General features: G+C 41.3%; 1 protein-coding gene across 1 annotated transcript in view; it reads left to right on the top strand.

The window, feature by feature from the left end:
• The first annotated feature begins 7,710 nt into the window (after positions 1–7,710).
• The window catches only part of PTAR1 (protein prenyltransferase alpha subunit repeat containing 1), a 45,140-nt gene continuing 27,025 nt past the window's right edge, over positions 7,711–25,825 (top strand). Inside the window, exons 1-2 of the mRNA XM_066616840.1 lie at positions 7,711–7,850; positions 15,685–15,854. Of these exons, the coding sequence (XP_066472937.1) occupies positions 7,765–7,850; positions 15,685–15,854 (256 nt within the window). The 5' untranslated portion in view covers positions 7,711–7,764. The remainder of the gene's footprint in view (positions 7,851–15,684; positions 15,855–25,825) is intronic.

Consider the following 25,825-nt stretch of genomic DNA (forward strand, 5'->3'; position numbering starts at 1 on the left):
AATTCTATGGTATTGCACTCTGAATGGTGGTTCTGGAACAGCGTCTAGTGTGGCTGAAAAGGCCGATTCGGGAGTGACAATCCCTTCCACACCGGGAGCAAGTGCAGTCTGTTCCTGGTCTGTCTCCCTGGCTATGGGCCTTCCTTCTTTGCCTCAGACTGTTGGCCAAATGTCTCTTCAAACTGGGAAAGGCCATGCTGCACAGCCTGCCTCCAAGCGGGCCGCTCAGAGGCCAGGGTTTCCCACTTGTTGAGGTCCACTCCTAAGGCCTTCAGATCCCTCTTGCAGATGTCCTTGTATCGCAGCTGTGGTCTACTTGTAGGGCGCTTTCCTTGCACGAGTTCTCCATAGAGGAGATCCTTTGGGATCCAGCCATCATCCATTCTCACGACATGACTGAGCCAACGCAGGCGTCTCTGCTTCAGCAGTGCATACATGCTAGGGATTCCAGCACGTTCCAGGACTGTGTTGTTTGGAACTTTGTCCTGCCAGGTGATGCCGAGAATGCGTCAGAGGCAGCGCATGTGGAAAGCGTTCAGTTTCCTCTCCTGTTGTGAGTGAAGAGTCCATGACTCGCTGCAGTACAGAAGTGTACTCAGGACGCAAGCTCTGTAGACCTGGATCTTGGTATGTTCCGTCAGCTTCTTGTTGGACCAGACTCTCTTTTTGAGTCTGGAAAACGTGGTAGCTGCTTTACCGATGCACTTGTTTAGCTCGGTATCGAGAGAAAGAGTGTCAGAGATCGTTGAGCCAAGGTACACAAAGTCATGGACAACCTCCAGTTCGTGTGCAGAGATTGTAATGCAGGGAGGTGAGTCCACATCCTGAACCATGACCTGTGTTTTCTTCAGGCTGATTGTCAGTCCAAATCTTGGGCAGGCCTTGCTAAAACGATCCATGAGCTGCTGGAGATCTTTGGCAGAGTGGGTAGTGACAGCTGCATTGTCGGCAAAGAGGAAGTCACGCAGACATTTCAGCTGGACTTTGGACTTTGCTCTCAGTCTGGAGAGGTTGAAGAGCTTTCCATCTGATCTGGTCTGGAGATAGATGCCTTCTGTTGCAGTTCCAAAGGCCTGCTTCAGCAAGACAGCGAAGAAAATCCCAAACAAGGTTGGCGCAATAACACAGCCCTGCTTCACTCCGCTTCGGATGTCAAAGGGGTCTGATGTGGAGCCATCGAAGATAACAGTGCCCTTCATGTCCTTATGGAAAGATCTGATGATGTTGAGGAGCCTGGGTGGACATCCGATCTTGGGGAGAATCTTGAAGAGGCCATCTTTGCTGACCAGGTCGAAAGCCTTCGACCAGTGGGACCAGACCAGACCAGTAGAACCCACCAGACCAGTGGGACCCAAAGATTATCATTCTAAAAAGTGGGTCCCAGAGCTAAATGTTTGAGGGCTACTATGTATACGCTTTTAACAATGGTAGTTCATGGGGTTTCGTCTCAGGTAACTGGATACGATTACAGTCTTTGGGATGTTTGGGACATTTTTTTAAACAGATCAGCAACTGCTTGGGAGGTTTAGGAGGATTCTTCTTAATTTTAAATAAATGATTAAACTGATTGTAAACTTTTAATTTACTTACTTAATACATTAGTTCATTTAATTTGATTTTGTTGTATGAGGGGGGGGGGTGTTAAAAATTTTCCAGCTTGATCGTGTCACTTCCAGCCATGATATCACTTCCAGATTAATGACATCTCTTCTAGTGGGTCCTGACAGACTGTCATTCTCAAAAGTGGGTCCTGGTGCTAAAAGGTTTGAGAACCACTGCTCAGGAGATTTTTTAAAGCATAAAAGTTACCCATCAGAATGCTCTCTCTCTCTCTCTCTCTCTCTCTCTCTCTCTCTCTCTCTCTGCAGACATAATGGTTATCTCTGTGCCAAGTTTAGTAATGAGACAGACATTCGATCCCTTTTTCCTTCTTCTGATGCACTCGTGTTACCTGTGTGTTAGCGGTGCAGGAGCTCCCCCAACCTATGTCTGAATGCATCAGAGCCAAGGATACAGTAGGTGTATGGGGGGGGATGGGGAGGCAAATGGTGAACACAGCATTTCTGAAAGATTTATTGCTCAAGCCTATGCTGTGTTTACTCAGGAACAAGACCTATTATCTTCAGAGGGGTTTACTACCGGATTAAGCATACATAGGGCTGCAATTTTAGAATGATTCCTTGCTTTGCTGTGACATTTACTGTATATCAGTGGTTCTTACACTTTTAGCGTGGGGACCCACTTTTTAGAATCAGAATCTGTCAGGACCCACCAGAGGTGATGTCATGACAGGAAGTGACATCATCGAGCAAGAAAATTTTTAACAATTCTAGGCTGCAATCCTACCCACACATATCCAGGAGTAAGCCCCATTGACTATCATTGTTAAAAGCATATACAGAGCAGCTTGTTAAAAGTATAGATCTGTAACATTTCCCCAAATGCATTCACATACCATGGGAGCATCAAGTCTCTTCTTCCTAGTGTTGTTCCCGCACTATGGCAGGGTCTAATATATTAAGGATAAAATATTGAAATAAATGGGGACCTACCTGAAATTGGTTCACGATTCACCTAGTGGGTCCCAACCCACAGTTTAAGAACCATTGCTGTACATGATTCTCTCACTATTCCAGCCCTTAATAAAAGCAAGTGTGTAGTACCTCTGTGATACAGTTTTATTTCTGCAATTGCACTCAGTTTCACTGTGCAAAGGAAGAGACTTTATAGACCATAAAGAGAGGATGCCAAAAATTCTTCTACAAGATAAAGCTCCCTAAGGACATTATAATACAGTAGTTTGTGCATTTTTCTTACTCATTTTCTGTGTTACGTCAATGACACATTTGATTATTTTAGCCAGCTATTTCTTTTCAGTTAATATTATTTAATTTAATAAATGACTAATAAAGATAACTAACAATAACACAACAATAATAGTATTCAAGAATACTAAGCATTGAGCAATGCTATGTTTCGACATCGTCTGATTTACAAAGTTCTCTCGGTCCCCCCCATCCAGTCAATATTCCCCAATAAATTATACTGTATACTGATTTGAGAAGATAAAAAGTTATATTATTGGATCTACATGTATGGTCTCGCAATGGCACAAGTTCAAGGGATCTTCCAATTGAGATACTCTCTGAAATGGCATAGGATATTGTGCAAGGAATTGGGGGGGGGAATCAAAATTCAAATTTTAAAAAAATTCCTTAAATTAATATGTACATTCTACATCATTAGAACATAAGAAAAGCCCTGCTGGATCAGGTGAAAGGCCCATCTAATCCAGCATTCTGTTTCCCATGGTGGCCCACCAGCTGCCTCTGGAAAACCCACAAGTATACTTCTTTTTCTCACCACTATTCCCCTGTAACTGATATTCAGGACATCCTGCCAGCACAGTGCAGACAGTGCACAATCATCACAACTAGCTACTGATAGTCTTGTTCTCCATGAATTTGTTCAATTCCCTTATAAAGCCATTCAAGTTAGTGACTGTTTCCACATCCTGTAACAAAGAACTCCGCAGACTAATTATGCTAGATCTTGTGAAAAATCTTGACACTTTCCAGGAGTAAACAATATAGACTTTTCTATACAGCTGCCTTTTTTTTTTTAACCCTGTATGTTATTTACAGCTGTTTGAACTGGACCGTCCTGTTGTTTCAAGAATCTCAAAGATTGCAGGAACCGAATCATTGCTACACATAGGCTACAATAGGTTTATAACATGGGGGCACAGAATGAGCTTGCAAGAACAACCATATTATGGACCAGGTCCTATATTTATTGACATGCATGCTTAATTTTACTGCAATTTGAAGTGTTTGTGCAAACTGTTTCTGATGCTAAAGTTTCAGGTAAAGTCATTTTCAGGATATTTGTTCTCTTTTAGTCATTTTTCTTTTACGACAGTGAGAGCATCAGACTCAAACAAATGCATTTGGGATACTGATGTAAGACAACAACAAATTCACTCTCACACCCTGATTTTCAAAGAAAGTAAATCACAGATGAGTGAAGCAAAGCACTTCTTTGTATACTGAACTCGAGTGCCTCTATACAAATAAGTTAAAGCTGAAGAGCAGACACGGTGTGATGTTTTAATCATGAGATCCATGCCTCACAAAGAGAAAGATCAGAGACCAGAGTGTCACAAACATACTGGTGGAAGGCTTACTTCATAGGCAAGGCACAGCTCTCAGAATATAAAGAAAACACTTTTGGAAAAAAAAATGGAGGTCAAGAGAACTCAAGAAAGTGAAATTTCTTGAAGAGAAATAACAGATAAAGTTAACACCTTACAGAGAGAGTAAAAGGGGGATTTCTCCCACCCCCAAAACAAGAATGCTGCAAGAAAATGAGCAAAGGGAGAAAGAGGAAAGAAGAAATAAATACAATCAGTGACATGATGCTTTGTCACATACAGAGAATCAATTGAATAAAGGGCTCAATTCTATCCAATTTTCTAGTGCTGATGCAGCCATGTCATTGGGGCATGTGCTGCATTGTGTGATGGGAAAAACAATCATGGAAGTCTTCTCAAGGTATGGTCATGTTTGTTGACTTACCTCAGGAATGCACTGTGGCTGCATTGGTGTGGAAAAGTAGGATAGGATTGGGCCCAAAGGAAGGAAGGAAGGAAGGAAGGAAGGAAGGAAGAAAGAAAGAAAGAAAGAAAGAAAGAAAGAAAGAAAGAAAGAAAGAAAGAAAGAAAGAAAGAAAGAGGGGCTAGAGAAGGCTGGAGGCAGATCCTAATATATTCAAATTGTGCATAAAAATTAAATCAAATCATAAGGCGGTAAAAATTAATGTGCCATTATATTTAACGGAAATATTGTAACTTAATACCTGATTTTGTTATGATTACATTGAATTTACTATCTTGTACGTATGTGTACACAACTGTGCAGCTCAATTCTTCCTATTTGTGTTCACTCCCATTGAACTCAGTGAGCCTTGTTTACAAATAAGTATGTGTTGGACTGCAACCCTAGTATTTTTTTTAGTATGGGAGCAATGTAGCCAAGGTCAAGCACATTGAAAAACAATTCATTGCAATGAACAGTAAATAGATGTTTCACTCTTTCACTGAAATCAATGGCTCTTAAAAGCATTCTGCTTTGAAAAGACCATGCCCTTTGCTGACATGTTACCAGCAATCCTAGTTTATTTAGAATTTCCTCCATAAGAACCCAATCCTATCCAATTTTCCAGTGCCAGTGCAGTCCTGCCAATGGGGCATGCGCTGCATCCTGTGGTGAGGCTGCAGTCACAGAGGCCTCCCCAGGGTAAGGGAGCATTTGCTCCCTCTAAAATGCATTTAGAGGGAGCATTTGCTCCCTCTAAAATGCATTTGCTCCCTTACCTTGGGGCTGCATTGTGGCTGAAACTCTGCTGGAAAGTTGGATAGGATTGGGCCCTAATTCAGTGGCACTTGCTTCCACTGGTGACAATCTGGAGTTCACATACAGCAAGATACTATACATGCTAACTTGGACAGAAACCTTACAGAACTTAAGAGTCCAATGCTGAGCTCTTACCACAGGTCCCCTTCCCCTGAGAAACCACCAGCAGCTGCCCAGTTGCATGCACAATACTGCGGCAGCAGTTTCAGTGCCACAGCAGACCCAGTGCAACGAGCAGCTCAGGATTGGGCTGTCCACACCCAATCCTATGCAGGTCTACTCATTGGTAAGGCTCATTATAGTCAATGGGACTTACTCCCAGATAAGTGTGGACAGGATTGCAGCCTCAATGGGACTTGCTTTCAAATAAACATGAACATAAGACCATGGTTCTCAAACTGTGGGTTGCAACCTGATTTTTGGTGGGTCACCAAAGGGTGGAAAGATCATTAATTGCCTCAAGGCCTGTGCCTATTTAAAAAACCAGATACTGTAGCTCAATTTTTCTCAAACAGTGGGTTGGACCCACTAGGTGGGTTACAAGCCAATTTCAGGTGGATCCCCATTCACTTCAATATTTTATTTTTAATATATTAGACTTAATACTCCCATTGTATGTGACTGCATTTGGGGAAATGTGACAGATCTGTACTTTGAACAGGTCATTTTTATGCTTTTAACAATGATAGTCAACGGGGTTTACTCCTGGGTAGGTATGGATAGGTTTGCAGCCTCATACTGTCAAAAAATTTTTCCTGCTTGATGATGTCACCTCTGGTCATGGCATCACTTCCAGATAAATTACATCACTTCTGGTGGGCCCCAACTGATTGTCATTCTAAAAAGTGGGTCCCGGTGGTAAAAAAGTTTGAGAACAACTGCTGTAGTTGGTAATTATCCTCTAAAGAGCTCAGCTCCTGCAGTTTGCAAGCATGTGTAAATATAAATGTTTGTGGTTTTTTTTGGGTTATTATTACTTATAAATTAATAAATATATTATTTCTCGCTAGATCTCCTTTTTTTGAAAGTCTGGTAAACCTAAATGGGTTCCAAAGGAGCGCTGTTTAAGGGCCAATCCTATCCAATTTTCCAGTGCCAGTGCTGCTGTGCCAATGGGGCTTGCACTGCATCTTGTCATGGGGCAGCAGTCACAGAGGTCCCCTTAACATATGGGAACATTTGTTCTCTTATCTTGGGGTTGCATTGCAGCTGCACCAGTGCTGGAAAATTGGAAGGATTGGGCCCTCAAATGTGGGTCCTGGTGCTAAAAAGCTTGGGAAACACTAACTTAAGATGATGTGCATATCTCACTGAACTGAATGGAGATTATGGCTGCAACCCTATCCACACTTACCTATGAGTATGCCCCATTGACTATAGTGGGACTTACTTCTGAGTAAACCTGCACAGATTGGGGCCAGTTATTTTCAACCTTTTTCATCTCACAGCACACTGACAGCCCAATCCTATCCACACTTTCCTGGGAGTAAGCCCCATTGACTCTGATGAGATTTACTTCTGAGTAGACATGCATAGGATTGGGCTGAGACAAGGCACTAAAAATTGTCATCAGTATTTGATAAGGGACAAAGCACTTTGCACTGACAGCAGGGGCTCGCATCCCCCAGTGACCCTGCTAACAAATAATGCTCCCCCAAACTCCCGTGGCACACCTGCAGACCACCTGTGGCACACCAGTGTGCCACGGCACAGTGGTTGAAAATGGGGCTCTGTTCCCCTAGAAGTCTGAATGCGATTCCAGGCTAGTGCAGTGGAAGTGGACTCCACTGAAGTCGGATGGGTTTACTCACGAGTAAACCTGTTTCGGAGAGGGCAGCAGCCTCAGATTTCCTCTCCGGAGACCGCGAGGAAGGCACTCCGGTGGCGTAGCTGGAGGGGGGGCGGTCGAGCGGCCCCTCCCTTCGGATCCATTACGGGGGGGGAGGCAAAACGGAACCGTACGGGAATGGCTCCCAAGGGAGGGGTCGCTCGCCCACATCCCTGCTGGGCTGAGTGCGCCGCCCTCCTCCAGCTACGCCACCGAGGCAGGTGCCCAAGAGGAGGGGGACCCCCCGGTCCCCAAGGCGGCTAGTCGGGGCGGGCAGAGCCCTGCCCTTCCCTTCGAGGAGCGCCCGGCCGAAGCGCTCGCCCTGCTGGGGCCGGACCGACCGGCAGAGGAGCCTCCTCCCACCCCACAGCCTGGCCCTCTGCGGCTCCCCCGGCTCCGCGCTCCGCCCTGCGGGGGCCGCTGACCCGGATGCGCTCTGCTTTCCCCGGCCTGCCTGCCTGTGCTAGGCGACGGCGGTGGCGCCGCCGCTAGGAGCAGCTGCGGCAGCGGCGGGGACGGAAGATGGCCGAGTCCCCCGAGGAGGTGGCGGTGCTGGTGCAGCGGGTGGTGAAGGACATCAACAACGCCTTCAAGCGCAACCCGCACATGTGAGTGCGGGGCGGGGCGGGCTGGGGAGGAAGAGCGTTGGCGGCGCGTCCTGGAACGCCCGCACCCCGTTGCCTCCTCCTCCGCGGAGCGCAAGCAGCGGCGAGCCCCGGTCCGGCTGGGCGGCAGCGCTCCTCTGCTCGGCTAAGTTGCCGGCGGGCGCAGCAAAGTTACTGCCTGGACCAGGCGCTGCTGCCGACTGCAGCCGTCCTCCCTCGGGGGCAGAGAGGAACTTGCAGCTTGTCTACTCAGGAGTAAGCTCCATTATAGTCAGTGGAGCTTACTCCCAGGTAAGTGTGGATAGGATGGCAGCCCAGAGTCCAATCCTAGGCGTGTCTACTCAGGAGTAAGTTCCATTATAGTCAGTGGGGCTTACTCCCAGGAAAGTGTGGATAGGATGGCAGCCCAGAGCCCAATTCTAGGCGTGTCTACTCAGGAGGAAGTTCCATTATAGTCAATGGGGCTTACTCCCAGGTAAGTGTGGATAGGATGGCAGCCCAGAGCCCAATCCTAGGCATGTCTACTCAAGAGTAAGTCCCTTTATAGTCAGTGGGGCTTACTCCTAGGTAAGTGTGGATAGGATTGTAGTCTTAGTCTTGTGTGCTTGTGTGTGCTTTTTTTAAAAAAAGTTTAAAAATGTATGTTGGAAGGTTGCATTTCCAAACTTCCTTCTGTTTCCCTTTGTTAGAAACAGCATGAGTGTGTGATAATAATGAGGTAACATAAGACTCTCTTTCCACACAGAGTTGCTGGAAAGCCTTTCCTTATTGACAAAGGTTGCTCTGTATGCCACAACAAGGAGTGCAATAACAGGTCTCTTAACATTCTCCCTAAGGCTATGTCGAAATTTTTGTCCTATCCCACAGAAGTGCCCATTTTTTAAGTTTTCAGTGTTGGTTTAACCCATTTTTGCCTGACCTACAGGTGCACACATTTGGTCCCTGTTGCATATATGCAGCATTGGGCACACATGGCTTTAAAAAAAAAATGACTGCCCTAATCTTGTAGGATCATCTTTTTTGTGAAGACTTTTCATCTGCTCACCTTGAATCCTCACAGTTTCATTTTCAATTATTTCAGTAGTCCAAATGGAGAGATTAGGAGAAAGAGATCCTAGAAAAGATCTGGATTGTTAACATCATGGATTCAGTTTTGTTGTCAATTGGGAATAAAGTGCTTCAAGACACTTTTTGCATAGGGCTGAGCTTAAGATCAGTGATTGACATGCAGCTGCACTTTTTAGGGTCTTGACTGAAGGACTTAATTTGGTTAACCTCTTAGGAGGAATGTTTATATACATGGTTTAAAAATCAGCATTTCTGAGGTCAGCATGGTGAACAAAATTGGCTTAATGTTCAGTATGATGCTAATATTAAGACAAGGAAATGACTTTTTCTTCACCTTTTGGTTTCATTCCTTGATGTTGCCAGAGGGCCATCAACACACTAAGGAAAGATGACTGTCCATTTCACCATCCTATGTCTCCATGGTGACCGCCATGGCATGTGGAGGACAGACACAGCTTGTCTGAAAGTAGGTACTAAAAATGCATGCTGGGAAGTTTTGATAGGCAGACTTTATTTTGGGAGACATTTCTCCTGTCCAGTGTTATGGTGTTTACTGCACAGGCACAAGATGTAAGAAAACTGGTTTATCCTAGTGGCAAAGAGAGTGAGGTGTGAATCAAGACTTCCCCAGCTTGAATTTCACCTCTGCCATGTGCTCATTAGGCAGGAGACTCCCTCTTAGCTTCAGCTTCCCAGGTATGATAGCATGATAATAGTACTTTATTTATAATAATTTATTTTTTATTATTATTATTATTACTTATTTACATGACAGAGTTGTAAGGACTACATCAAAACAATAATTACAAAGTGCTATACAAGTTAAATTTAATTTTTCACAGTTTTATGCTGCCCTTCCTCCAAGGAGCTCAGGGCAGTGTACATGGTTCTTCACCCTCCTTTTGTTCTCACAACAACCCTGTGAGGTAGGTGAGGTTGAGAGATAGTGACTGACCCCAGGTCATCCAGGAAGCTTCATGGCTGAGAACTTCTGGACCACTTAAGACCAACTCCTGAACCACTATTATTATTATTGGAACTCTTCTGTTCCATAATATCTGAAGTGATCTTGGAAACTATAGTTCTGTTATTAATTTTTTGTGTGCAACTATTAAATATGACTATAATGTCAGTTACCTTTGTTAATTGGTACCTTTGCTAATTTCTTTGTCACTGAATTTATAGGGTTTACCATTTTACACTGCTGAAAATCCCACTCTGAGATTGTGTCAACATTTGGGGGGGGGGAATATTCTTTTGAAAGCAGAAAATACTTTTTTCTGCACTACTAGATTAGGACTTGGGGAAACATGTAGTACATCAAGCAAAAGAGACCTTGAATGCACTTGCTCCTAACTGGCACTGTGCCACTGATGTCACTTTGGCTTTCATCAGACTCTGCGTGTAGAAAACCCCGGTTTCAATCCCTGGAACTTCCAGGTAGGGCAGAGAAAAATTCCTGCCTGAAACCCTGGAGAGCCACTGCCAGTTTGTGTTGACAATACAAGTTGGAGGAATGGTCTGATTCAGTACAAGACAGCTTCCTATGATCCTGTCTCTCTCCTCACACTTCCCTCTCTCTCACTGAAGTGGGAAAGGAAACCAAGGGGCCTATCTGCACTCCCCATTCTTGCCAGAGGTCTTCAAGCCATTCACCATAGTGAAGATAGCAAACAACAGCCCACCCTGTGAAGGAGCTTGGGATTTTTATATATCCATGATACAACCGTAATTTTGTCTCAATAAATATTGGATTCCACCCATCTGGCAGGCCATGATCTTGATCAAGTCGTGCTTTATCAGACATCAGCTGATGGTGATGTGGTGGAGTTCAGTGCTATTCATTTGTCATGGATAAGTGAAGTTGGGTAGGATTTTGACTGCTCTTGGCCTTCCCCTTGGCTTCTCAGGGGCCAGCTGTAACCAGTAGTGCCTTTGCTTCGATTAGGCTGCTGTGCCAACTGCACCCTTTCCTGAAGAAGGCAGATCTGGTCACAGTTGCATGTGCCCTAGTCACATCCAGATTTGATTATTGCATCACACTCTACATGGGGCAGCCTTTGAAAAGTTATTTGAAACAACTATGCAAAGTGTCCTGGTTGGGTCCACCTTTTTAGAGTGTGTGATGTCATTGCTATCTCAGCTTAACTTGGCTCCTGGGATTTAAAGTGCTTGTTAACACTTTCAAAATGGTTTAAGGCCTGGTTATTTTAAGGCCTGCCTCCCCCCCCCCCCCATTCTGCCTCATCATTTGAATCCTCCTTGAAGGTTCTGCTCCATCAGCAGAAGCTTAATTGGTGTGCAGGCTGTAGAATGCCCTGTCCTGGGAAGTTCAGTTGGTTTAGCGCAATCACTGCTGACTTCCTGGTGTCTCTTGGACAGTTCTCTTTGATTGTACCTCTTCTCTTGGGTCCTGAATTGAGGAGTAGGGGTTTGTGGTTGGTTTTTTTCTTGTCTTTTGCTTTGCTGTTTCGATCTTGTTTCTCACTTATATTGACTTTGGAGGTCCCATTTTTAACAACAAAAAGTGCATGATAAAAATATTTTAATAAATGGAGCCAGAATCTTTGGTAAGAACTGAACTGTAAACCGGAATACATGATTGCTTTGAGGAGAAACAAATTCCACAAATGTTTCCATTAGGTCAAGTTTTAAGTTTTAAACAGTACTTGTTTGAAGGCTGCAGTAGTGCTTCCATAGTTTTACTCAAGGTCAGGGTTCCCACACCCATCAGCTCCTCACCCATCAGTGGCAGAAACAGTCCTCTGTTCTTTGAACATAGTGATAAAAGGTGAAATCTACTTTTACAATAAAGAGTCTTTGTAGGTTGAGATCAAACACAGCTGTTTTCTCCTCATAAAGGGGAGGACATTTATGAGAATGGGTAAACCTAAGTACTGTTTCTATTCAGTGAATGAAAGACAAATTCATATATTGCATGGTTGCAAATAGATGTTTTTTATCACTGCATATGCACACCACAAAGAGCCCTAGCCAATGCTGGCACATGTATCTCTGTGATAAACAAAGCCAGCAGCCTTAAGAAGGCACTGTTTTTCAAGCACCACATTCAGGTTGCAGAGTTGTCTTTCATACTGAGTTTGTGCTTGTTTTCAAGTAGATTGCTTTAATCTCTTTAAGGGAAGGTAACTTTTCTATTCTTTTTAAAAACAGTTATACATTAAACATTAAGCTCATATTTTTGACATGTTTTGCTCATTTGTGATTTTCTGACTAAAGTAGGACAAACCACCTCCCTTCAGAACTGTGTTCTATTTTTAAATATCCGCTTAATTTGTCAAATTCAATGTACAATGTTCTTGGCCCTAAAACTGCCACAGGCATTTTGAAGCCAATTCATCAGATAATTTGTGTGGCAATGGGGCGACTCAGATCTGCATTTTTTTGTTTATTTTTTTTAATGAGATGTTCACTCTAGCTAGCAATCTTTCTAATCTGGAGAGGAAATGAATGCCTCCTTTGTGCCTGACCACTGCAGAATGTTCAGTTTCCTCAGTTCAATATGTGCCCTGTCTAGATTGTTCAAAGGCGTCGCAGAGTGCTTTTCATAGCACGACTTTAATTCTTGCACACAAACTCTGTTGGGAAACGAACTTCCTCATGGCTTCAAATATTAAGCCACCACTATAAAGCCAACACTATAAAGCCACTATAATTAAGCCAACACTATATGACATTCCCGTTCTGAATGATTTTGGACTAGACTAGATTTTGGAGGGGGGAAGGCAGCAATGTGATCCCCAAGATTCTGCTGCTGCCGTGGATGTGAGGGGGGTTTGAATTTACCTGCATCCAGTGTTGCAGTCTTGAGGGGGTAGGGGGCCTGGGGAGCCCTCCGCAGGGCTCCCTGTGCTTGCTAAACTTTAAAAAAAGAAGGAAAAGGGCACTTCAGGTTTTTATGCTGAAACAGGAAGTATCCTTTTTTCCTTAGTTTTGCAAGCACAGGGAGCCCCATGAAGGGATCCCTGGACCCCCAGGACAGCAGCACTGGCTGCAGGTAAGTACAAGACACCCCTCCCACCCACGGCAGCAGCGCAATCCTGGAGACTGTGTTACTGCCTTCTCTCACTTCCCACATCTTAAAGGGGTTTCAGGGGACCCTCTTCCCCATTCACTCTATAAACTCTTATGAACCTGAATCTTAAATTGATGTCTGTGGGGCTGGGGCTTAATTTGAACTTCATGGAGTGAGGGCTCATCAACATCTCCAACATCTGATGCTTCTTCCTCCATACTAGATATCCCTCAATATATTGAAGGTTGTTGCAATGGTGATTTCTTCCTGCTGGCTATCCCTTGACTCATTTAACATTGTTGGTCCAATAGTGAGGCCTCAGATCAGCAGTGGGGAGGGGTTGTTTCACCCACCCTCCTCCTCATCCATCTGTTTCTTGGCTCCTTCACTTGGCTTGCCCCAGTCCTAGAGAAGCCTTTGGGTAGCCTTCCAGAAACCTCTCATTGTCAGCCTCTCATCATCGCCAGGGTTGTGACAGTTTGGCTGGAGTCCCTGAAATGGTGCCCAAGATGGCAGGACAAATCTGGAAGTGGACATAAATGTGTCCGATACTTCTCTATGGGCCAATACTAATGCCTGTTTGTTGCAGTACTAGCACAGTATTCGTGGATAACGAGAACAGAATTGCTGATAACAAGAGGTAAGTGGCAATTCTACCCCTCGCAGATAAGCTAATTCGCAGATAGCGAATTTGCATATAAAGAGAACTGGCTGTATGTCTGAGCTCCATAGGGCAGTGGTTCTCAAACTGGTGGGTTGCAACCCACCAGTTTGTGTAACACTTTCCCTATCACTTTAAGAGGCGGGGGAAGGGGAGGGGTGCTTGTGACTTACTTTGTACAATGTAGGGCTGCAGCAGGCTGCAGGAGGTGTGGGGAGCCCTGCGCAGCCCTCCGCAGAGCTCCCCAATGCTTGGAACCTGCAATAGAAGCAGGCATAAAGCACCTCCTACAAAATGGAAGTGCTTTGTGCCCACTTGTATTGCAGGTTCCAAGTGTCTGGGAGCTCTGTGGAGGGCTGTGCAGGGCTCCCCACACCTCCTGCAGCTTGCCGCAACCCTACATTGTACAAAGTAAGTCACGAGCCCCCCCCCCCCCCGCCACTCCTTAGCAATGCGATCCTGGGGATCGTGTCGCTGCCCTAGCCCCTCCCCTGTAAGAACTTACTGAGGGAGTAAAGCTCCCTCAAAGTTTGAGAAACACTGCCATAGAGAACAGGTGGATAAAGATCAATGTAATAACAATAAACAATAACTGCTTCAGTTAAAATAGTTAACTGAAAATTTTTTTACTCATCGAGTACACTTCGTATACTTCAAGACCTAGTTAGCTTAAAATTGCTTTGCTCTTTTTTCAATTTCAAACAACAAAAAATTTCAATTTTTAAACATGTTATCCCCCTTTCAGCAAAATAATGAGTGTAAAGCAGCGGTTCTCAAACTTTTAAAGCACTGGGACCTACTTTTTAGAATGTTGGGACCCACCAGATGTGATGTCATTAAGTGATGTCATGAATGGAAGTGACATCAAACAGGAAAAATTTTTTATACCCTCATATGACAAAATCAAATCAAATTAAGTAAGGCTGCAATCCTAATCAAACTTTCCTGATAGTAAGCTCCATTGAACAAAATAGGACTTAGTTCTGAGTAGACCTGTTTAGGATTGTGCCCAAAGTACATTAAAAGTTTACAATAAGTATAAAAATTTAAAGTAAAGCAAAACCCTCCTAACCCTCCCAAGCAGTTGCTGATCTGTTTAAAAAAAATTCACCAAATATCCAGAAGGCTGCAGTTCTATTCACATTTGCTCGGGAGAAAGCCCCATTAACTATGATTGTTAAAAGCATATACGTAATAACCTGGTGAAAGTACAAATCTGTAACATTTCTCCAATACAGTCACATACTTTGGTGTCATCAAGGCTAATATAGTAAAAATAAAATACACATAGAAATGAATAGGGACTCACCTGAAATTGGCTTGCGACCCACCTAGTGGGTCCTGATCCACAATTTGAGAAACACTGGTGTAAAGATGTTGTTTCATGCAGACTGGTAAGCTTTAATGAGAAGCAAATGAAACAAATAGTGAGTTCAATCTTGAATTTGCATATATATCCACATCTGTATCTTGAACCTGCATATACAGTATATGAAAAATATCTTTTTTTGCCTTGTTAATTATATTTACCAGGAATGGAATCTCACTGAACTCAGTGAGACTTGCTTCTGAACAAACATTCACAGGATCTGCGAGATGGCTTGGCAAAAGTTTGCCTCCCATGTTAATTTCTGATCCAGAAGCTAGAAAGGATACACACTGTAAAGAGAAATGCTTTATTTGCTATACCAGTTTACAGCTCAATCCTATCTGAAGTCACTCAAAAGTAAGCCCTACTCTCAAGCAAGTAGGTATAGTAGCCATTTTGCAAGCCCGTCAGGGAACTGAATTTGGGTATAAATTTGTAAACAAATAAAGGATTTCAGTCTTAATTGCACAGCAAGAGATCTTCAGGTGGTAGTAGATATTCAGGCCTCTAGCAGAAATCTAACAAGAACCAGGCAAACGACTGGGGGAAGAGATTCAGAAATAAGTTAGTGTACAAAGACAGGTGATGACAAAGATGGACCAAGTGAGAGAAATTGACAGACTTGTGTTGTGAGTGGTCAGGTGGTGAAAGCTGGGGACAGTTCCCTTATTTATAATTTTACTTCTGTCTTTTTCTCTTTAAGAGATGAAATTGGATTAATTCCCTGTCCTGAAGCCAGATATAACCGGAGCCCTATCGTCTTGGTAGAAAACAAACTTGGGGTGGAAAGTTGGTGTGTCAAGTTTCTTTTGCCCTATGTCCATAACAAACTTCTTCACTACAGACAAAGAAAGCAGTGGCTAAATAAAGAAGGTGAGTTTTTAAAATGCATAACATTAATGCATCTTTTTCCTTTTCTTTGAAACAGCAGAGAAAGAAAATCTTAAAAGTATTACTTCTTATATTGCCTGAACAAGAAGAAATTACTGAGTTGGCCTGGTTTTTAAAAGGGGGGTGCTTTCAATAACATTGACATTCTGACTCTATTGCCTTGCAATGGATTTTTTGTAAAAGCAAAGGACTGGGTCTAGATTTTCACTCCGTGTGTGGAAGGAGCTTCTGTTTATAGAAGGACCCTTTCCTTGAGTGGAATTAGTCTTCTGTTCATAGAATGAAAACTATGGCTCCAACTCAGGGTTTGGGGTTTGTGGTTATTGTGGAGTTTATCTGGATACCTTCCTGTCTGTGAAACTGAACTGTGTGTTAATTACCTTTGAGGAATGGAATGCCTGTTTAGCTAGGCAAGCTAGTCCATCTTTGTGAAGAATAGATTGTCTAGGAGTTGCAGAGAAGTGTGAAATGAACTCATTTCCTTTCAGTGTTGGACATTAGTCAGTTTTTTAAAAGGTGTATATCCTGTCTCTCCCCTTATGCACAAGGTGTCTGAGGTGGTGTACAGATATTCAAAATAATTTCAGGTGGGTCCCCATTCATTTCTTTGTGTATTTTATTTTTACTATATTAGACTTGATGGTACCATAGTATGTGATTACACTGGGGAAATGTTTACCCAGTCCACCATACCATACTATAGTGTATTTACCCATAGTATATTTACACAATCCACAAAACTATCTGTCTGTAGAACAAATTTCTATGTACTGTATGAATCCCTCATTCTACAAAATGTAGACTTCTGAGCTGGAAATTTGACTTTGCTTATTTACTACTTTTTTCTTTTGAAGTTGACTGCCACTGTGGCAGAAAGGCAGTGGGGGGACCCAGATGTAATGGTAGACCATGGTTTGGCATTACTAACATGAGCTTCAGGGTCATGCATTGATACGTTTTCAAGCTGTTGCATTGAGGGGAAGAAAACTGCTGTTTCTATTCCTGGTTTGAAACAAATTGTGATTTGTTACCCCTCTCATGATTTGTTAAATCATTTGTTTGTTGTAACCACAGTTTGTGAACAAGCAGAGATATCCAGCTGGAGTGTGTGTGTATGTTTGTGTGTGTGTGTGTGTGTGTGTGTGTGTGTGTGTGTGTGTGTGTAGGGAATGTGCAAGTCTGTGGCTCATTCTAGTAATACTAAGCCATGATTTAATCATGAGTTACTGTTCCATTTGAATTCCATCAGTTTTTCCATATTCCAGTGCCATCTGAGTAGTAGCAATCTAAGCTGGGTTGCTCTGGAGAGCACCAAGTGAGTACCTGCTGTACAACAGCCGGAGGAGAATACATGAAAGGGCAGACTTTATCCCCAGACTCCGTTCTCCTACCTGTAGAGCAGAGAGAATTAAAGGGGCAGCACTCTTATGTTTTTCTTTCAGCTGGCCTGTTGCTAGTACTAATGTGTAAGACAGGGGAGTGTGATGTTATGGGTCTGGGAATAAGCAGGCTCCTCAAGCAATACAGCTGTTGGAGCTTTGGCTCATGGGGTCTGTGATGTCAAGCATAATATAACCTTCCATATTATGAAATTGGCTAACTAACCTAGCTGGAACATAACTTTCAAATGCAGACATTAAGGCTATAGTTCTGTACAGGCTTATCTGGGAGAAAGTCCATTAAACTCAATGAGGTTTGCTTCTGAGTAGGTGTGCCTAAGATTGTGCTGCTTGTAAACTAATGTTATAGGTGTTCTGCTGTACAGTGGGAACCTGAGTGTTTCATATATGTAGTTAGAGAAGAAATTAGAATTGTGCTAGTAGTCAGTTAAGTCCTGCTCAACACATCCATATTTTTTATAGCACTAGCGTACAACATTACTTTTACCTTGGTAATGATGGTCAATTTTCCTTGTCTTCCAAGGAATTCTTCCTCTTGTGATGCAAGCATAAATAATGGCAGCAGTTTCTTTTAGACATCATGACCAGTTTCAGCCATGGAGACATGATCAGTAGTGTCCATTCATTTTAAAAATGGCTGCCAAAGTAATGAAGATGATATCAATTTATACCAGGATTTTTCTGTGTGTAATGCAAACATAAAACTTGGTGCAAGTATGCCTGACAATATTATGAACCATCTCATTTGTGGAGTCAACTCCAACTCTGAACAGGAGTGCATTTTTCAGTGTGGCTGCCATAAAACTAATTTGATACATCAGTCCATGCAGTAGACATGAGTTGTTTAATTTTAATTATATTGTATGCATCAAAATTGAAAAGATTGCACATACATACAGAACATTACTATCTTATGCAAGGGAAGAGCTCATTGCTGTTCCATAGAATGTGTACAACATGGGCATGAAATATGGCTACTAATGCAGAATAGGCTTTTCTTGGCATGTACCATTTTTACTATGACTGTATTGTGTCAGCATACCCACCAATGAACTGAGCTAAACTCTGGACTACAATGTTATTCACAACATTGTTGTCACTTAAGAGTAGTACAGGTGGTGCCTCAATATCTGCAAGGAATCCGTACTCGAACCCTCTTCCCAAGGATACTGAAAAACACACGTAACTAAAATCACGTGTAACCAAAATCCTTTGGTGCCTTTAAACCCTCTGAAGAAAACCTGAGCTGCACTCCAGTTGCCTTTGGAGGGTTCAGGTTGAGCCATGTCTGGCTCAACATGGGTCTGGGGGACCCACACTGAACCAAATATAAAATCCACAGATAAACAGGTTCTCCCTGTAATGTCATTGTAGTGTCTAGTATAATACAGCGTTTCTCAAACTGTGGGCTGGGACCCACTAGGTGGGTTGTGAACCTATTTCAGGTGGGCCCCCATTCATTTCAATGTGCATTTTAGTTTTAATAACTAAGACTTAATGCTACCATGGTATGTGACTGCATTTGGGAAAATGTGACAGATCTGTAATTTCAGCAGGCTAGTATGTATATGCTTTTAACAATTATAGTCAATGCAGCTTACTCCTGGGTAAGCATGGATAGGATTGCAGCCTTTGGGATATTTGGGGAATTTCTTTTTAAACAGATTAGCAACTCCTTGGGAGGGTTAGGAGGGTTCTTTATTTTAAATAAATTTTTAAACTTATATTTATTGTAAACTTTTAACTTAATTTCATTTTGTTCATTTTGCAAAAAAAATTTCTACTTGATGATGTCATGTCCGGCCATGACATCACTTCCAAGTTAATGACATCACTTCTGGTGGGTCCTTACAGATTGTCATCATAAAAAGTGAATCTTGGTACTAAAAAGTTTGAGGTCCACTGCACTACACAGTAGCCTGCTTATGGCACAATTACATTTCATTGATCTGTATTCATCCCCCTGGCACTCTTGCAATCGCCAGAGAGGAGTTCAACTCAGGCCACTCTAGGAGAGTTGTCCATGATGGTTACCAGCAGCCACTGTCTGTCTTGTCCAAGTGAATTGCACTAGTACAAGGCAAGTGTGATCATGTGATCAATACTTGCCCCCTGATATGTTCAGCTTGATAATGTCCATGCTTTCTTAGTTTCAGAATTCTAAATACTCCTTGAGCAATCACTGGGGCTTCCTTTAAAAAAAAAAGCCTTTTTTCTGAAAAACATATAATTTCATCTTGTGTTATACAGCTGCAAATGTTTTTACTGATACTCTGCATAAATCATGCTACAAAGATGGAAAAATGACACATCCTTATTGGTGCAATATTTATTTTGATTCTAACACATGCTATCTTGGATACTTAGAGGGTTACAAAATTTCATACCCAAATGTTAAAAAATACCTTGGATAACATTACTTTTAAAACATCAGCAAGATTAAACTTACTTATTATTGTAATTTGTCTCTCTGTTGCTTCTAGCAATCTCTCACAGTTCTCACACTCTGTCTGCATTTAAATTTACATGCCCTAATTGATTTTCTGAAAGTTTTAATTTGACAAAAATTACCCTAGTTAATTATGCGATGTGGCATTTTTGCATACAGCAAGGATCATAATCATTAGAGTTCTTTATTCTAGGTGAAATTTTTGTGCATCCTTAATAGTTCTTCAAATGGATGGGTGAATAATTGCTGCTACTATTCCAAGCTTTTTGTTACTGAGAGTGTTAAATGCATTAACATCATATAAAGGCCTTTTAATAATTTGTTGCTGTATCCTGGTTGTATTGATTGACCTGGTTTTCAGTCACATAAACCAACTGATTTATAGAAGGAGTAATGGATGGTTCTGGCATGGACTTCTGCACTCTGGCTTGGTGTCTGGTAATTAATAATACTTATCTGGCAAAATCTCACAGTGAGCAAGAACTTTCTTATCCACAGAAGATAAAAGATAAATGTTGAATTTGCTTCCAGTCTAGGAGATGGAAAATCGCTGAAAGAGAAAGTTAGGAAAATAAGACAGAGATTAATTCCTCTCTTATCATAAATCTAGTTTAGTAAAATTATTGCAAGTTGTATGTGATACATAGATCACGTGGGATAGTTGGATTTCAGACCACTTGGGGTAGTTGATTTATTGCAATTTACTCAGTACATTTGAGTGTATGTATAGGTTTTTATATTATGGGTGCTCTTTACTGTTGGTTTGTATAACCAGATTTTTTTTAATTAATTTTTTTTTTAACTGTGTTGATCAGTCTGTGTGTGTTTAACAATTTTGCACCTATTGGCTAACTGAAGACCAGGTGGTTAATATATCTGTCAACGTTTTAATTGTCCCCAAAGATTTCCTTCTAAAACTCATTGGACAGTCTATCATATTTACTCTGTATTTTCACCAGAGCATCAACTTGATACTTGTCTCTCTTCTATTAAGTTTTGTTTCTGCTGCTGACCCTCCTCCCTTTTTTTTTTACTAGGCTTGAACCCGATATACACTGCCATAGTAGGTGACCAGAGCATTGAATTATTTCTTTGAAAGACAGGATTGTAGTTAATGAATGTTTCAGGGTGACTGTGGTTCTGTCCACATGGAAAGGAGGGAGCCATTAAATGTGCCCTAAGGTAAAAAATTGATGTCTTAGACAAAGCTCTTAGGAAATAAAGATAGCTCATTATAGTGAAGCTGGTAAAAATAGCAGAAGCTTCCTTAGGTGGATACCGTTTTTCATTGATTGGTAAATTGGAATTACAGAAGAGGGCCCCACAAACTTGGATGTTCTGAAAGATTTCTAGGCTGTTCCTGAACTGGTCCAGCCAAATGATGTCCCGGTCTCAAAAACAGTTGGGGATCTCACCAAAAGAAAAAATATGCTTGTCAGTGGCATGTTGGTGAAAGCTCTTTTGTGGATCCCTATTTGGGATTTTTAAGATATATTGATTATATATAATCAAAAATACAAAGTGTGGTCCCCCAATCTGGGAAATTATAGTTCCCAAATGGTTTGTGTTTCATTTTCCTTTCAAGTGCCGAGGTGCTCAGATCATTTTAGAAGCGCTCTGCACAAGATAGGAACAGGAATTACAGCAACACAGCATATCACTAGGATGCAAGGTTTTATACCTCTGTACTGCTTTTAAGTTTTCCTAGATAGGTCAGTAAATTTATTGATTATTGCATTTTTTGTGTTCTCAATATAATCTAGCCACCTTGAGGGTTATTTTGGGGACAGAAATAAATCTCAGAAGGAAAATAAAAATCTCAGAAGGAAAAAGGTAGATCGATTCAACAGTTGCAAATTTGAAAGTTCTTTGGAAAAAATTAGTTAAAACTTACACAGAACAAGTGTTGAACTAGGTTTTCATTAAGCAATAATGAACAATACATTTCGCAAACTGGAAATGGGTCACACAGTGGCATTTCTGGGAGGACAGAGAGTTAAACAAACAACCTGAATGAGGACTCTGCAGTTCTGTGACTGCTATGGAAAAGACTCTGCTTCTGCTAGTTACTAACCTAGAGTACGTTCAAGATGGTCACAGACTTCATTGGCGATTTCAGAATCTTGAGAAATTTACAAAGGAGAAGGTGTTCTCTGAGATAGTCGGGACCCAGACCTATAGTATGAGGACTTTGTAGGTCAAAAACAACACTTGAACTGAGCCCCAAAACAAACCCACAATTCATGTAGCAGTTTCAGTATAGGAATAACAACATGCTTCTTGTACCCATCAACAATATATTGGCTATATTCAAAACCAGTTGAAATTTCCAGATAGAGTTCAAGGGCAGTACCACCTATACTTTTTCCCCATTGAGTGGTCTTCATTTCTATAGAACAGGGGTCTCCAAACCCCAGCCCGGGGGCCAGATGTGTCCCGCAGCAAGCCTCTTTCCAGCCCGTGGCCAACCTCTTGTTCCCTGAAAGCCTCTGGCCCACTCAGCTGAACATGACCAGAACTGTGCTCTGTTTGTGTCTGGAGGGTGTTCTGAGGGCCAGAGAGGTTGAATGAATGAGCCCATTCATTCATTTATTCTCTCATCTAAGTTCCATCTCTAATTTATTTATTTAAATTTTATATTTAAATTTCTTTTCCGGCCCTCCTCACCACGCCAGATATTTGATGCAGCCCTCTGGCCAAAAAGTTTGAAGACCCCTACTATAGAATACAGAACAATGGGCAAAATGAAGTACAAGTTGTTTGGGATTTACATTATTTTTTCTTTGAATTATCATAAGATTTTTCTTGTATGGTTTTATACAGTGTGACAAGTCAATTTAAATGTTATGAGCAACTATCAAGGTAATGAGTCATTCACTTTATATTCTGTATAATTTAAGGATTATACTTCATAAAACATTTCGCTAATTGTTCATATAACCACAATTATAAACTTTTGATACAGTGGCTGCATGGTTTGAAAGATTACAAGTGAGTTGAAATGAGCTTTCATCTTGTGATTTCCTTTCTCCTTTCTTTATTTGCGAGAGAAGGAAATTTGAAACTATTTCTTCCACTTTTGTCCAAAACACAGTTTGCCTAAAATCCAGAATCTCAAATCATGGTTAATTCTAGTTTCAGATCCCAGTTTGTGAGCAAACTATGATTTGTACAAACCATTTTCCACATTCAGAGAAAATGGCAAAATTTGCTTTGCACTAGAAGAGGAAGCTTCTAATCTTCTCTTGTCACACACAAAGGAGAGTATGCAATCCAAAGGTTTGCTGCATCTCAGACTGATGTCAACACGCCATGATTTGTCATTAGATTGAGTAGTGTCCTTTTGCCCTTCGAAATAAGTCGAGTATGAGGATGTTCTACTTAATTTTGTGGCATTTTAACAAATTAAGTATAGTGTGGTATAATTGTGTGTGGATGAAGCAATGATAGTATTTATTCAAAGATTGTGCCCGAAAGAAAAGCTAGATAGTGAAATGTATACGGCATCATTTCCACAGGAAAAACTAGTTTACTGATCAGTAAATCAGTTTTTTCTTCCATCTGTTATTATTTCTTACATGTATTATTTCTGATGCTGTAGAGCAGTGGTTCTCACAGTGGGACCCACTTTTTAGAATGAAATTTCTAAGACAAGTATCAAGTTGATGCTCTGGTGAAAATACAGAGTAAATATGATAGACTGTCCAATAGTTTCATTTTAGAATGAAAATAGTAAAAAATAGTTTACTGATCAGTAAATCGGTTTTTTCTTCCATCTGTTATTATTTCTTACATGTATTATTTCTGATGCTCTAGAGTAGTGGTTCTCACACTGGGATCCACTTTTTAGAATGAGAATCTGTTGGGACCCACTGGAAGGGATGCCATGACAGGAAGTGACATCATCAAGCAGGGAAAGTTTTAACAATTCTAGGCTGCAATCCTACCCACACTTACATAGGAGTAAAAAGCATAAACATAGTAGCCTGTTCAAAATACAGATCTGTCACACTTCCCCAAATGCAGTCACCTACCATGGTAGCATCAAGTCTAATATATTAAAAATAAAATATTGAAATGAATGGGGACCCACCTGAAATTGGCTCTCGACCCACCTAGTGGGTCCTGACCCACAGTTTGAGAAACACTGCTCTAGTGACAGATCTGGTATGTGTGCATGCATGTGTGTGTGTTTAAATTTAAGACTAGCATAGATTGCAGTCTTAAACATACTTGCTAGTGAGCAAATCCTATGAGATTTACTGTACTTCCCAGGAAAACACATCTGTGAATCTAGAATTAATTGGTGCTGAATGAATTTTTCATTTTCCAGTAATAATGCAGTTTGTAGTGCATCAAGTGGGATAAGTATCAGGCAGCAAACATGGAAATGGAAGGTGATTGAATAGAGAAGCACTGGTCAATTTGTATTCCTGGATGCTAGCTTCTGTTAATTCAAATAATTGAGCTGCCTTCATGCAAGCACCCTCTATTTCATTTGAGTCTTTGTTAGTTTGCTATTGCTATATACAGTGGTACCTCGCATAACGAATGCCCCGCGCAGCGAAAAACTCGCACAACGAAAGAGTTTTTCGATTGAGTTCGGTAACTCGCATAACAAAAATTTCTGGCCTTGCTTCGCATAACGAAAATTTTTTTAGGTCCGTGCTTCGCATAACGAATTTTTTAAAAATTAAAAATTTCGTGTATGCTTCAAATTTTAGAAATCCTCTGTGCAGTATGTATGCCTTTAAAGAGCACATAATAAACACTTTGTAAACCAAATTTGACTTCGTTTTGACCTTTTTTGCTCATAGGAGCGCATTAATTAGATTTCAATGCATTCCTATGGGAAAACGTGATTCGCGCAACGAAAATTTCGCATAACGAAAGGATTCGTGGAACGGATTAATTTTGTTATGCGAGGCACCACTGTATATTGGTTTCAGTTTGAACCTCCCTGCTATGAATATACAAAGTAATTCAAAGGTATTTGCATTGTTTCTAGGCAGAACTTCATTAATGTATTACTTTACTGTAAAGATTTATAATGTAGACAGAAGCTAGATGTATATCTATACTTGGCAACAGAACTGCTGATTATAATACAGTTTATTGTACTGACTTGTAAAATTTATTAAGGAGGTGACCATGAGACATCTTGAATTTGGGATCTGAACAATTTAAATTTTCAAACATTCCTTGCATTTTGTAGTTTTGGGGAAAACTAATCTGTTTTCATGTTGGTCGCTCTCAGGCTTAGTCATGTAGTATGTTAGAATGCAGGAGGAAAGAGCAGAATAGAATTTCTCATATTTGACACCCAGCCAGATAGATCTTGAGCTTTACTGCATCATTACATATATTCATTAATCTGTACACTAAAGGAGGGGAACAAATATGCATACAATTTTTTTGACAATAATTAAAAACTAATTCTTTAGTATATTATGTTCACTGGATCTCAGTTCATGGTCCAACAAACCGAATGCCATGCTTTTGAAATTTAAATTCTGTTTCATTTGATAAAATCATCTGTTGTAAACTCAGCTTCCAAACCATTGTTGTGTATTTCATCATTCTCTTTGTGTAAATGTTTTGTTCATTTCTTCCTCAAATGTCAATTGCAACAGAAGTTGTATCTCAAATCACTCTGAAGCCCACTTCTACATTTTTATCAACTGCAGAGGGCAGCATTGCATATGTTAACTGTAGAAAAGCATTTTTGCAACAGAATAAACAGTTTTCTAACCCATTCTCCATCAGTGTTTTTCCTCTATGCCCTCTAGCAAAGTCTCTCTTTGAATTTTCCTCTTTGTTAACCCAGTCTTTCCCTTTCCTCTCCAGAGTACCTTCTCTTTTTTTTCTGCATCTTATTCTGCTCTCGTTCTCTCCCTCCTGCACCAACATATCTTACAACCTCACTTCTGTGAACCTCACTTTTGTTATTTCTCCACTCAAATGCCTCTCAGCATCCTTATCAGTTACCCCCTTTTGCTCTCTCTCACCTCTGAACTACTGCAGCTCTCTGTGTACCCCATTTGTTACCTCCTGTTTTCCACTTTTCTGTTTCACCCTTCTTTCTGCAATCCCAACTTTCAATT

This window comes from Tiliqua scincoides, chromosome 2 (genome assembly GCF_035046505.1).
Source record: "Tiliqua scincoides isolate rTilSci1 chromosome 2, rTilSci1.hap2, whole genome shotgun sequence".
In the NCBI taxonomy this organism is placed as follows: Eukaryota; Metazoa; Chordata; class Lepidosauria; order Squamata; family Scincidae; genus Tiliqua; species Tiliqua scincoides.